The following is a 14,733-nucleotide window of genomic DNA, read 5'->3' on the forward strand; positions in this document are numbered from 1 at the left end:
TAATGGTCACTGACACTACTCTACAGAGTATATAGGGGATGGCAGGTTAACAAGGTGGATGCATTTTGGTCATTTTAATAACAAAGGATCCCTCATCCCCCTGTTGAGCATTGTACGTGGTGTAATATGAAGAACAGCGGGCTATCAGTAGAGACCACAGGTTCAGCTGCAGCATGTAGGCCAGTCCAGCAGGGGACGTTAATGACGGCAGTTGAAGAGGACAAGATTGAGAGGGCAAAGACCAAAACTCATTAGAAAATAAAAATACTGTTAATATGTTGATTGAATTTCAGCTGAATTTGGACGTTTATTTTGTTTAATTTATTCGTTTATTTTCGGGAAGACACTTTGACAAAGAAAAAACATGACAAAAGGAAAAAAAAAAAGTTGTCAAGCACACACCCAATTTTCTTACAGGTTTTCTGTGTTGTTTTAGATGAAAACTGGAGCTATGGATCTACAATATATCTTTTAAACATTGTCTCAAAACAGTCCAAAGTCCAAAGTTTTACTCATTAGAATTACACTTCAAATAAAGTAAAAAAAAAAAAAAAGAGCAATGAGAGTCTGTAATCCCTATCAAATAAAACTGAACAAATGAAAAAAAAGATGAAAAAAATGCATTACACATTTTTATATAATGCTCTACAAACAAGAATCATGACCTAACAATCACAAAAGCTATTGTTGGAGAAAAAAAATGTTTCTTTGTTTTATGAAAATCACTATAACAATTATGTAGCCATTTTAACGTGAGTTAATCAATGTAATCATTTGTATGATTAAGAGTTCATAGTTATACAGTCATTTGTAATAAAATAAATATTCAAGTTCTTTACTACAAAAAAGATGAGATCTGTGATTGGTGGAAAAGAGAAGGTACTTTAAGTTCTTCTCTGTGCAGAGAATGTAGATGGCATTCAAGGTTACATGGTAGTTTTTCTTTTTTGTTTCTATTCTAGTAATAAGAAGAGAATTAAGGATTGGTGACAGATTCAGATGGACACAACAGAGATAATGGTGTATTACGAAATGGACAAGGAGTGTGAAAGGCATGACTAATGTGTATCCCATTCTAGAGGTGACAAGATTTTGTATAAAAGTTGGTGCTTTGTGAATGTTTCTTCAGCCACTCCTGGGACCTGCTCTGTTTGTTGTATGCTGCTTTGAGTTCATGTAATATATGTATATTGCATCAGACTCTGAGGACTTTGACCTGTCCGGTTAGAATTTTAGCCATATCTGGCCCAGGCTGAGAATTCTCTCCCACACTGTATTCACATGATCAGTGCTTAATATATACAATGTTTTATATATATGGACATCAGTGGTGGACATTACTTATTATTCCGAATTTTCTCTTCCAGTAGTTCAGCAAAAGTGACACATTTAACACATTTAGCTAGCAGCAGTGATGACCAGTGGGGCAGAGTTTTTACCTCTGTCATTAAGATCAGGGCTGAAGTATGGATAGAGTTTCTCAGTGAAAGACTGAGCAGTAAAAGAGTAGATATGAGAACTGGCCTCCACATCATAAAAGGAGACCAGACCCTCCTCATAATCCACAAACACCCCCACCTTCTGGGGCTTCTGTCTCAGAGAGAGGAGGACACGGGGAGAGTCTAGAGCCTTATACTCATCCCCATTCCTCAGCCATATAGTCCAGTATCCATCCTCAGGGCTTAGTGTTATATTTCCCTTCCTGTTAATGGACTCTCTGGCCACTCCTAAATCCCACTTACTCTTCCCCCTGACCTCCACCTCATAGTAAAATCTCCCTGAGGAGAACCCCACCTTTCCCAGGACACAGGGACATCTACAAAACCTCTTTGGGTTGTCACGGAGATTCTGTCGTGTGTCTCCAGTTTTGACTTGTTTTCCATCATCAGACAGGATGAGTTTTCGATGGGCTGTATCAGGATCCAGGGTCACATCCACTGTAGACAATGTAGAGAATTCTCATTTAGTTTTGTGTGTTTTTGTGTATGTGTGTGTGTGTGTGTGTGTGTGTGTGTGTGTGTGAATCATACACTGTGTGTCCAGGAGAAACATTAATGTCTGTTATTCTCTTTAGTAAAACACTACAGCTCTGATGACTCTGAGTGAACTGTACAGAGCTGTTGGTGACTCCATGTCTGACTCACACACACATTTACACTCCACATCTCTCATGAGCAGATCAGTAAAAACATGACAGTGTGATGAAAAGTGATCCAGTGATCCTCAGTACTGGATACTGTACACTCACCTGCATACAGTCTCCTTCTGCTCTCAATCTCTGAAAACACACAGACAAGATTTAGAGTAAAGATACAGAATTTTATAACTTGGGTTAATATTTTTGTGTTAATAATTTTGTTGTTGGTTCTCACTCTCCCCCTCTATTGACTGTTTTGAGTCATATTTCCTTTGTTTTGTTACTTCCTTGTTTTCCTGGTTCATTCAGTTAATTATTCAGTTGTTGCACACACTTGTTTTTGTTAATCTAGCCTGGTGTTCTGTGGGCATGAATATCACTGGTTTTCCATGGTCTTTGTCTTGTCTAATCTGACCTTACCCTGATGGATCTAAATAAGTCTAAGAGTTATATTATGATCTGTGTGAAACCTCCATTGTTCTTGTTCTTCTTCATGTTCTTGTTCCTAAGCCTCTGTTCTCTGGTCTGGGGGCTATTCCAGAAAGAGGGTTTAGTGAAAACTCAGAGTTAGTAAACTCAGAGTAAGTAGTAAACCTCCTAATAGAAGAGCCCTATGGCTACATTCTCCAGCAATACAAAGCCATAAGGCTCTTCTATTAGGTGGTCTATTACTTGTTCTGAATTAACAAACTAAACCCGCTTTCTGGAACAGACCCACAGTCTTTGTTAAATAAATGCTGATTCTCCACACACATCCAGTCATTTATCCAATTTGTGACAGTTAAAGTAGCTTGAGTAGAATTATATACATTTGACCAATATTGTCGTGAATTTGAATCAGACCTGGTGGACAATTTGATCATAATTTCACCACACAAAAAACTTCATTGTTAGACAAAACAAAACAACAATAACAACGACTACAACAATAACAACAACAAAAAAAAACCAGATTGATGTTACATGAATTTAGGTGAAACTGAAATAGGTTGTACACTGATGGTCATGACTGCGTCCAGTACAGTCATACTGCCACTCAAAAATACCAGTTTCACCACTTTCTAAGAAGCAGCACCATTTAACCTGATTTCAGTACATTGGCTTTGACTCAGTCAAAAGGGCGATACCATTGAATATTTCTGTTTCTGGTTTTATATGAATAAGGTGATGAAAACATTCCATTATTTCTAACTTTATTCAAGGACATGACATTTCATTTCTAAAAATCTGAGATAGTAATAAAAAAAAACCAGACATATCTCTCTTTATTTTCTCATCTGGGCTTTTTGGAATGACAGAGAATTAATAGTATTACTAACAAGGATGTATTTAGTACACATCCAGAATGCCAAACCATGGATGAGATAACATGTAAACGATTAAGAAATAAATACATAATATTTTTATCCTTTGTGTTTGTGAGTATATAAAGAATTTTTTTCGGTCTAGCATAACTCCACTGGCTTTAAATATGTTGCTATGGCTACCAGAAACCTGTTAGTAGTTCTATTCCAGACATGTGTTTTCTTCCTCTTTTTCTAAATAATAAATTGACTAATTAGTGAAATGTGTGGTGTGTAAATCACCCTGTTTTACTCCTTTTGCTCCCCTCATACAGAATAAGACAGCGTAATATTTATATCTCTTACACATTAAAATAAGACATTGTGATGATTATGGACCATAAAGCACTGACCTTTCTCACACACTTTCTTCTTTTCCTCATGGAATTTTTTCTCCAGCTGTTCCAGAGTTTTCCTCAGAGTGTCCACACGCAGATGAGGGTCAATACTGATGTCAGTGGAGTATGTGGTGTGTGGAGGTCTGCTCATTTTGGGGTAATCCTACAGTCCAGCAGGAGAGAGGAGAAATCTCTCAGCATGGGGAGTCTTGTCCTGTCATGTACAGCAGTGTCATTGAACAGAGAGAGGGACACTGACCTGTAGGAGGTGGAGGTGATCTTCAGAGTGGGAGAGCTGCTCCAGTTCAGTGTCTCTCCTCTTCAGCTCAGTGATCTCCTGTTCCAGCTCTTTAATGAGACCTTCAGCCTGCCTCTCTGCTGCTTTCTGTTTCTCCTCCATCAGCTCAATCAGCTCAGCCAGACTTCTCTCAATACAGCCAATCAGAGAACTGAACACCTCCACACTGTCTGCTATCAGTCGCTCTGTGTTTGTCTAATAGAACACAACAATATACATTCATAAATATCATTACATTTATACTTTGATGTTAAAATGAACAACAAAATAACTCACTGAATTAACATATTGAGTAAAGCATGTCTCTTAAGAAAAGACATTTAACTTTTGTGCACTTATAGTAAACTGTTCAGAACTGACTTTGCTGAGCTGTACTGAGTGTCTCAACTCTTTAATCTTCTTCTGTTTGTCCTGGATCATCTGCTGCACTTCTGTCTGTGTTTTCCCCAGCTGAGACTGTGGACAGAGACAGAAACACTGACACATTAATATTGATTCACACTGATTTGAAATATTACATGTTAAGGCAAATACCGTCTCCTCCTCTAAAAGATAAAAAATAGACATTTAAAACAGCTGTCCAATTGCCAAAATGTTTATAGTATAATGCAATATTGTCTAACAATCTAAAAATCTAATGATTCAAATCTCTATGCTTGTAATATTTGTCACCTTCCTCTCCTCACTCTCCTCCTCTAGAGGAACAGTGTTGTGAGTCTTGTGGTCTGTTTCAGTACAGAACTGACACACACGTGTCTGGTCATCTCTACAGAACAGCTCCAGGGGTCTGTCATGTTTCTGACATATATAGTCCTTCAGTTTCTCCACAGGATCCATTAGTTTGTGTTTTTTCAATCTGGTAGCAGTTTTATGAGGCTCCAGGTGAGTTTCACAGTAACTCAACCCACAGTCCAGACAGGACTTCACAGCCTTCAGTTTCTCACCAGTACAGACATCACAGGACACTTCTCCAGGTTTAGCAACAAGGTCTCCCCTCCTTTTAAAATGATCTACAAGTTCTCTAAATGCTCTATTAATTTTCAGTTCAGGTCTCATATTAAACTGCTCCTTACAGAGTGGACACTGGCAGTGCTGGATGTTGTCCCAGAATTCTTTGAGACAGGTCATGCAGAAGTTGTGACCACATGGAGTGGTAACAGGGTCAGTGAACACATCCAGACAGACAGAACACAGGATCTGATCTTCAGACAGGAGACTGCTGGAGGAAGCCATGTCTGTGTACATAATCACAACAACATCACAAAAAGTTTTTATGATGTCAGTTCATCTATGCACTGAAGAAAATTAGCTCTGTAATTAAGGCTTTTTACATAAAACATTGACAGTATTCTCAGACCGATATGTTTCATAAACAAAATAATTTTACAGTGCCCCCCCCCCCCCACCCCCCAACCCAGGAGGCTTTTCTAAAGCTTAGGTTTCTGTTCTACAGTTTTACTTTCTCTTCAGCAAAGTGACATAATTAAGTCCCTCCCTCCTCAACATCGTACGTTAAATAGGAATTATGTCACCACTGACCTATACTTCAATCTTTGTGCAAAGATGTCACTGTAAGCCCTAAGACAGACTCAAATCATTAGCCTACAGTCACAACTAACTACAGTACCTCATCACTATTCTTTCACTTTTTAGGTCTAACTGACAATGGCTACACAGCTTTGACTGTGGCCTTGACTCCAAACAAAACAAAGTAAAATAAAACAAGTTGTGGACAATCAACATACAAGCCAGAATGAACTTTACAGTCATGGGAGAAACTAATTTATGATCTGAGGTAATCCAAATTTCAGGAGATTATTGTTGAAAATCCTCACTAGTTTTAAATCTAGAAATGACTATGAAAAGAGTCACTATGACCCTGTTAGTTCAGGAGCACAGGGCTACTGTTTAAAATTTTACTGTGTAAGAATTTCTCCTGTTGCTAATGCATGAAAGATCTTATTTATTTATTTTTTTCAGGAAAATCAACTATGAGACTCAGGTGTTATAATACCTCCGTACCTCTGTGATTCTGATATCGTTTTAAACTGAGTTGCTGACTTTGTCGTTGGCTCATCCTCAGTTTGACTCTCTGTATGACATCAAGCTCCAACAAATTTACTCAGTCAAATGTTTTTTTTCACTCACTGTGCTGGAGTCTGTGCCCAAAGATTAAATAAAAGTGATTTTCAAAAAAGTCATAAAATTATGGTAAGAAAAGTTCTCCCAACTGTAAGGAAGCAGGAATCATAATGCAATAGTAGGACAAGAAAATGACTGATTAAAAGGGCTCATAGCATAGACAATATAAAATAAATGTGAAACTCAACATTTCAGAACAAACTGGTTAGACAAGTGTCTTTGGTTTACAGGAAACTTAAGTTAAGTTTCAGTGATTGCACACACACACTGTGAACAGCGAGCAGTGAATTTGTCCTCTGCATTTAACCCATCCAACACACCAGTAGTGAACACACACCAGACGCAGGAGCAGTGGGCAGCCTTCCTTGGTGAGCGCCCAGGGAGCATTGGTTAAGTGCCTTGCTCAAGAGCACACAGCCGTGGATGCTGGGCCTGGGAATTGAACAGGCAACCCTCCAGTCACAAGCCCGGTTCTCTACCCTTTAGACCACGGCTGCCCAACAAATCTTCAAAGCTAACCAAATAAAAACTGCTCAGGTAGTATTTAAAACACATAGAGTATTTCATGAAAATATTCCCACTTCCGGTGACCTGTCAGACAGAAACTGTTTAAACTATTTCTCTTTGTGAAGCAGTTTTCTGTAACAGACTTTTTTCCAGCCGTGATGTAAAACAACTGATTCTGTAATTAGACACTCATCAGGACTTTGATTTACTGAATCAGATGTTCTTGTTCAGTGCTGTAATACAAGCCTGAATACACTGGCACTGTAAATGAAAAGGTTTCTCTGTCTCTAAATTAAAATCTTGTACTAAAATACTTACCTTGTGCTGATAGTTTATATTTCTCTGAATGATGTGCATCCTGTCTCTGAAAGAGATTGTGATACTTTCTTTTTCTGTTGCTGAAGGTTTAAAACAGCACCTGACTGGGTGGAGTTTACTGTGTGTGTTCTTCATTTGGAAAACAGGATTGTCTTCTTATATGACAAAGGTGTAACAGTAAAGCATGAAGATACATGTGCCATATATTCGACTGGGATAGTTCTGGATAGCTATGGATCTACAGTTCTTTTTAAAGCATTGTCTCAAAATGGTTGACAATGTAAAGTTAGGAGGACACTTCAAATATAACTAAAATAAAAAAAAAGGTTTGTGTCAGTGACTGTTTTCAGAGCAAGGAGAATCTGTAATCCTTATCAGATAAAACTGAACAAATGAAAAAAAAAAAGCAAAAATGTACTGCATATTTCATACTGTGAATTTATTATATAGATCAACCATATACATTACTGTTCTGAATTTTCTCTTCCAATATTTCAGGAACAAAGACACATGAAAAGACATTTAACTCACAGTGGGCTAGTATTTTTACCTTTATGTTTAAGACCAGGGCTAAAGAATGGATAGAGTTTCTCAGTGAAAGACTGACCAGTGAAAGAGTAGATATGAGAACTGGCCTCCACATCATAAAAAAGGAGACCAGACCCTCCTCATAATCCACAAATACCCCAACCTTCTGGGGCTTCTGTCTCAGAGAGAGGAGGACAGAGGGAGAGTCTAGAGCCTCATACTCATCCCCATTTCTCAGACTTATAGACCAGTATCCGTATATCTCCCTTCTTGTTAATGGACTCTCTGGCCACTCCCAATTCTCAATCAGTCTTCTTCCTGACCTCCACCTCGTAGTAAAATCTCCCTGTGGAGAACCCCTCCTTTCCCAGGACAATTAAATATCTTGAAAACCTCTCTGGGTTGTCAGGGAGATTCTGTCGTGTGTCTCCATGTTTCACTTGTTTTCCTTCATCAGACAGGATGATGTGTGTATATGTGTGTGTGTGTGTGTGTGTGTGTGTGTGTGAAGCAGGCTTTGGTTCATGATAACTGAGCTCGCTGGTTCATATTCTGTGTGAATCATAGGAAGCCCAGGTATGTGTTTTCTTAATTGGTTTTTAGTTAATTAATTAATCAACAGAGTGTCTGGTGTGAAATGATCCTGTTTTACTCATATTACACCACCTAAGAAATCTATCTAACTTTCTCTTTTTCATTTTGTAAGCATCAAACCACTCTCCTCATAAACATCAAAATTATGAAGGGTGAAAAGAAGATTCATCAATATTTTTTTCAAGTACGACTAACAAGAAATGAAAATGCAAACAATTCAATGGTAATATCTGCCTTTAATTTAAGCAAGATTAAGCTGTCAAAGTTCAGTTGTTTTCAGTCAAGATCATTTCAAATATTATCAGCTCTTCATACCAGGGCCTTCAATGGCTGCATGGCTGCTACAGATCTATGCAGTAAGCAAAAAAAAAAAAAAAACCCACAAGAGGGCACCAACATATTACAAGGACGGAGGAAACCCACACAGCAACGGGCATAACTCCACACAGAAAGGACCCTGGCCGCCCAGCTGGGAAATGAACCCGAGACCTTCTTACTGTGATGCAACAGCACTACCCACTGTGATACCATGCCGTCCCAAATTGAACCTGCATTACCTAAATATCCGAAGTGACTTGATCCTGAGACTATCTCCTCTGTTGCTCCTTATTTTGATGTGTGTTCTCCTGTGTTCATTTATGCTTGATGTATTATAACCTCAATGTGTGAATTCTGATCCATATCTGTTGCTGAATGAGTGATACAGGTTTGCATTAACATGTTCTGGAGTAAGAAACGTGTAACACAGCACAGTAAGTAAGGAAAAGAGCAAACAAACAACAAAACCCTGTCAGCTAGATTACTACTGCATGAAACATCCAAGTGTATCAATGATTCAAGAATAAAACTGTGAGAGAAAGAGTTTTGTTAATCTTAAACGTTTGTCTAGACTCATCGTACTAAATTTTACAATATCAAAAAAAAGATGAACATAAGTCACAAAATGAATTTGGGGAAAAATTAATTTTGGGGAGATTTTTTTTTTCATTTTTTTCTCTGTTATCTGGCAAAGATGTACAAAATGACTAAGAATAAAGAAAAACATTATTTATATTGGTAAATTAGCATCAGTTGTACATTTTCTTGTACAATACTCCAAAATATTACAATAGAGAAAAACAACACAACAACACAAAAAAAAAAAAAAAATGACTGATGAAAAGACTATCTGACAGGAGTGATGAGCAGTGGAGCAGAGTTTTCACCTCCATCATTAATACAAGGGCTGAAGTATGGATAGAGTTTCTCAGTGAAAGACTGACTAGTGAAAGAGTAGATATGAGAACTGGCCTCCACATCATGAAAGGAGACCAGACCCTCCTCATAATCCACAAACACTCCCACCTTCTGGGGCTTCTGTCTCAGAGAGAGGAGGACACGGGGAGAGTCTAGCGCCTTATATTCATCCCCATTCCTCAGATATATGGCCCAGTGTCCATCCTCAGGGCTTAGTGTAATCTGTCCCTTCCTGTTAATAGACTCTCTGACCACTCCTAAAGTCCACTTAGTCTTCCCCTTGACCTCCACCTCATAGTAAAATCTCCCTGAGGAGAACCCCTCCTTTCCCAGGGCATTCACACATATATCAAACCTCTCTGGGTTGTCAGGGAGATTCTGTCGTCTGTCTGCATGTTTCACTTGTTTTCCATCATCAGAGAGGATGAGCTCAGGATGTGCTGTATCAGGATCCAGAGTCACATCCACTGCACGCAAGTAGAGAATTTTCACTTAATTGTGTGTGTGTGTAGCAGTCTTTGGTTCATGATAACTGAGGTCACACACACATTTACACTCCACATCTCTCATCAGCAGATGCATAAAAACACAACAGTGTTACTGTACACTCACCTGCATGTAGTCTCCTGCTCTCAATTTCTGAAAACACACAGATAAGATTTAGAGAAAAGACACAACATTTCATGACTTAGGCTATGAACTTTGTCATGACTCCAATGAACCTCTCTGAAGATTGCAGGACAGATATTAAAAATATGACTGAATTAATATTCCCAAAGAGCATATTGAATAATTAACTGACTGAACGAAGAATCAATCACTGTGCAGACCTGTTTTTGTTAATCTAGCCTGGTTTTCATTTTTTATAAATACCATTGGTTTTCCATGGTCTTTATCTTGTCTAACCTGACCTTACCCTGATGGATCAAAATAAGTCTTATTTAGAGTTATATTGAATACTGTGTGAACTTGTTCTTGTTTGTCCTCCTGTGCCTCTGTTCTCTGGCCTGACCTTTGTTAAATAAACACTGGTCCTGTACATGCTTCCAGTTTCTTACCCAGTTCATGCTAGTTAAGGTGGTATGAGTGGAATGGTATACATAGTTTTGAATTTCAGTCAACATTAATGGAAAATTTGATTACAATTTCATGACACAAAAACCTCCACTTCTAGTCTAATAGCAGATTGTTGTTAAAGGCATTTAGTGTAGACTGAAAGTGGTTGTAGGGTGATAATCATAAATTGTCCACTGTATAGTCATACTGTCATTTTGGAGAAAAATACCAGTTTCACCACTTTCTAAGAATCAGCACTGTCTAATCAGATGTCAGATGTGCAACATTGCCTTCAGCCTGATTGCTGGTCAACAGATGTCAGGATGGACAATGAGACCACCCATTTTAGATTTTACTTGAGTAAAATGCTGAAAACACTCAATTTCTGCTCATATCACTAAAGGACATGAAGATATTCAGATAAAATGAGAGAAATAAAAGCAGGACCTACCTCTCTTCATCTCTGCCCCTTTCCTCTCAGCAGCTGTAAATAAAATGAATAGCATTCAGAGTAGAATTAATTATATATTCAGTACAGTCCTGTAGAGTACTGAGGTATATCCATTTTTCTTTTGGATATATTATAAATTTCTCTTTAATTTAATAAGTACAAAACTGTAAGATATATCCGAGCCTATGTTAATGTCTGTGCTCTATTCTCTGACTCCAGGTTTCACCTGATGACTAACTGGACAATTTAGTATAATTAGCATCAACCGGACAAAATCAATGAGTTTGTTTCACTTTTATTCATCTTAATTGTATTGTGTTCAGATCCTCAGTATTCAGTAGAATATTAAAACATTTCTGTCCTGATTGAGTTTCTCTCTTCCTCAGGTTTTTCCTATATAATCAAGACTGACTGTTTCAGTGCTGTCTTATTTCACATGATTCTAAAAAAGTTACTAACATGTTGATTTTAAATGGTGTAATATGACAATGAACAGGACTCTCACCTTCATGTACTGTGTTCTTTTCTGAAATAAGACAAATGCAATATTAAACTCATGTACAGGAAAAAAGGATGATTCATGCTAAATATTAATTAGGACAAATGTTGATGTGAGAAATTGAGTTTAAATTGTCTAATACGTCAAATGAAGAGGACACTCACCTTCCAGTAATCTATTCTTTTCACATTCTGAAATGAGACAAAGGGAGCATTAAACTCTTGGACAAGATAAAGTGTCATTAACAGTAGACAAAACCTTCATCAATATTAAATGATCTTATACATGCAGCTAGTTTTTTAGAGACAATAATTCAGCTGTGGAATTACCTTGAAAGTTAACATTCTGTCTGTGAATGCAGAGAACCAGTGACACGACCACAGTGACAAATATCACAGTGAAAACTGAAACACAGATGACTGTAGTCCTCCATGTGTGAAAAACTTCACCTGAAACACACAGAGACATATGTCTCTCTGGGTTCACCAATCAAATTCTGGGGCAGAAGTTTAGTGATCAGTTTTCCTCCTCATGGGGGGAAATTGACAGAGACCTTCAATATACTCAAAGAGATGCCAGCAGAGACCAAATACAGCCCTGATATCCAGAAGATCTGCAGTGATGTTCAGATGCAGAAATCCCAATAAACTGGTGAGAACAGAATCCTTTATTAGGTTATAATTTTGCTCATCAGGCCCAGAGGGTTGATTGCTGTCGAGTACATGGCTTAGGAAAAAAGAAAAACAGGATTGAACTGGAATTTGTTCAGAGTTTAATTGTTTGAAACTGGCCTTTTTTATTTTGCTTTTTTAAACTTTTGTATTTTTAAAGCAAGCTGTGTTTTATTTATTTTCGAAGTAGGCTACTTTTCATTTAATGACATTTGGGCTATTCATTTCATTTGCGCAAACACAGGGAGCACTCGGACTAGGCCTGCATGGCTATTTATAGCTACTCCATTTCTGAGTAAACATGTCATGTGGATTGTTTCTCCCCTGCACAATCCATCAGTTTGGTGTTTTATTGGAAATAGCAGCCCCCAGTTAAAATAATAAAAGTGTCAACTGTGCTCTTTATCGCAGTAGTTCTATAATTTCATAAATGCGGCAAAACATTGCATTATTGTAATGGAAATGCAAAGTTAAAGTATCATATAATGATAAATAGCCTACTGCAGCCACCTTGTGGTGAAACATGTGAATGACGCTCATTAGACCTATCAGTAATGCTGATGGCTCATTTAGAGTAATAGGCTGTGGAGCCTGCATTTAAGGGGCTCAAATATCTTGTGGCTGCACCCAGACTTTTTTTTTTCATTCTGGCCCAAAATTACTCTTTATATCGTTAAGGTTGCCTACCCCTGATCAGACCAGCATCCAAAAGAGGATTCAGATATCTGTTCATTTGTCTGTTGTGTACATTATAAAGTTAAACAATTTTAAAAAATTCTCTTTTATCATATTTCTTCATAAATATTTAACAAATGTTTCCCGGTTGCATTCTGCAGATCTCTTTGAGTACGGATCTCCCACTGTGTCAGAGCTAAATTTGATTTGGGTCCAATTTTTATGAATTTTTAAAACTTTTCAAAGTAAAAGTAAAACGGAATATTGAAGGAACTGATCTGATTTTACTAGTATTAGACCACACATGAGATCTAGGCATTTTCTCTTTTTAATCTGAGAATTTCACACATTCTCCTAATAAACATTAAAAGAATACTGTGTAAATATGTATATCTCAAACACATTAAAATAAGACTGTGATTAAAATAAGTCATTGTGAAGATTATGGAGCATAAAGCACTGACCTTTCTCACACACTTTCTTCTTTTCCTCATACAATTTTTTCTCCAGCTGTTCCAGAGTTTTCCTCAGAGTGTCCACACACAGATGAGGGTCAATACTGATGTCAGTGGAGTGTGTGGTGTGTGGAGGGCTGCACAGTGTTGGGTAAACCTACAGTCCAGCAGGAGAGAGGAGAAATCTCTCAGCATGGGGAGTCTTGTCCTGTCATGTGCTGCATTGTCATTGAGCAGAGAGAGGGACACTGACCTGTAGGAGGTGGAGGTGATCTTCAGAGTGGGAGAGCTGCTCCAGTTCAGTGTCTCTCCTCTTCAGCTCAGTGATCTCCTGCTCCAGCTCTTTAATGAGACCGTCAGCCTGCCTCTCTGCTGCTTTCTGTTTCTCCTTCATCAGCTCAATCAGCTCAGTCTGACTTCTCTCAATACAGCCAATCAGAGAGCTGAACACCTCCACACTGTCTGCTATCAGTCTCTCTGTGTTTGTCTAATAGAACACAACAATATACATTCATAACTATCATTGTATTTGTACTTACACATTCAAATGAACAACTAAATAACTCACTAAATTAACATCCTGGGTAAAGTATGTCACTTAAAAAAAAACAAAAACCTTTGACTTTTTACACTTAAATAAATTGTTCTGAACCAACTTTGCTGAGCTCTACTGAATGTCTGATCTCTTTAATCTTCTTCAGTTTGTCCTGGATCATCTGCTGAACTTCTGTCTGTGTTTTCCCCAGCTGAGACTGTAGACAGAGAGAGAAACACTCACACAGTTCACAGATTAATATAGATGTGTATTATTCACATTGTAATGTTTATAGTGTAATGCAATATATAACAACTGAAAAATCCAGTCATCCAAATTTCAGTGTTTGTAATGTCTCTCACCTTCCTCTGCTCACTCTCCTCCTCTAGGGGAACAGTGTTGTGAGTCTTGTGGTCTCCCTCAGTACAGAACTGACACACACGTGTCTGGTCATCTCTACAGAACAGCTCCAGGGGTCTGTCATGTTTCTGACATATATAGTCCTCCAGGTTCTCCACAGGATTTATCAGTTTGTGTTTTTTCATTTTTGCTTTAATTTTATGAGGCTCCAGGTGAGTTTCACAGTAACTCAACCCACAGTCCAGACAGGACATCACAGCCTTCAGTTTCTGACCAGTACAGACATCACAGGGCACTTCTCCAGGTTTGATAGCAAGTTCTTCTTTAGGGTCACTAACTTTCAGCTGAACTGTTTTCCTGAACTCAGCCGCCAGTCCAGATATGAAAGTGTTAACGCGAAGCTCAGGTCTTATATTAAACTGCTCCTTACAGAGTGGACACAGGCAGTGTGGAGTGCTGTCCCAGTGTTTATTGAGACAGGTCATACAGAAGTTGTGACCACATGGAGTAGAGACAGGGTCAGTGAACACATCCAGACAGACAGAACACAGGAACTCATCTTCAGACAGGAGACTGCTGGAGGAAGCCAT

The 14,733-nt window shown here is 38.2% G+C and overlaps 2 protein-coding genes across 2 annotated transcripts; both read right to left on the reverse strand.

Moving 5' to 3' along the window:
• Positions 1-1,398: 1,398 nt before the first annotated feature.
• On the reverse strand, positions 1,399-5,361 carry LOC115815813 (E3 ubiquitin-protein ligase TRIM39-like). The gene is made up of 6 exons (XM_030778829.1): positions 4,789-5,361; positions 4,477-4,572; positions 4,078-4,311; positions 3,834-3,981; positions 2,249-2,278; positions 1,399-1,937 (listed from the first exon to the last, which is right to left on the reverse strand). Exons 1-6 carry the CDS (start codon positions 5,359-5,361, stop codon positions 1,399-1,401), a joined length of 1,620 nt encoding a protein of 539 aa, XP_030634689.1.
• A 4,008-nt stretch (positions 5,362-9,369) lies between these two features.
• On the reverse strand, positions 9,370-14,733 carry LOC115815810 (E3 ubiquitin-protein ligase TRIM39-like). Its single transcript, XM_030778827.1, has 6 exons — positions 14,146-14,733; positions 13,905-14,000; positions 13,502-13,735; positions 13,258-13,405; positions 13,142-13,144; positions 9,370-9,932 (listed from the first exon to the last, which is right to left on the reverse strand). Exons 1-6 carry the CDS (start codon positions 14,731-14,733, stop codon positions 9,370-9,372), a joined length of 1,632 nt encoding a protein of 543 aa, XP_030634687.1.

This window comes from Chanos chanos, chromosome 6 (genome assembly GCF_902362185.1).
Source record: "Chanos chanos chromosome 6, fChaCha1.1, whole genome shotgun sequence".
Lineage (NCBI taxonomy): Eukaryota > Metazoa > Chordata > Actinopteri > Gonorynchiformes > Chanidae > Chanos > Chanos chanos.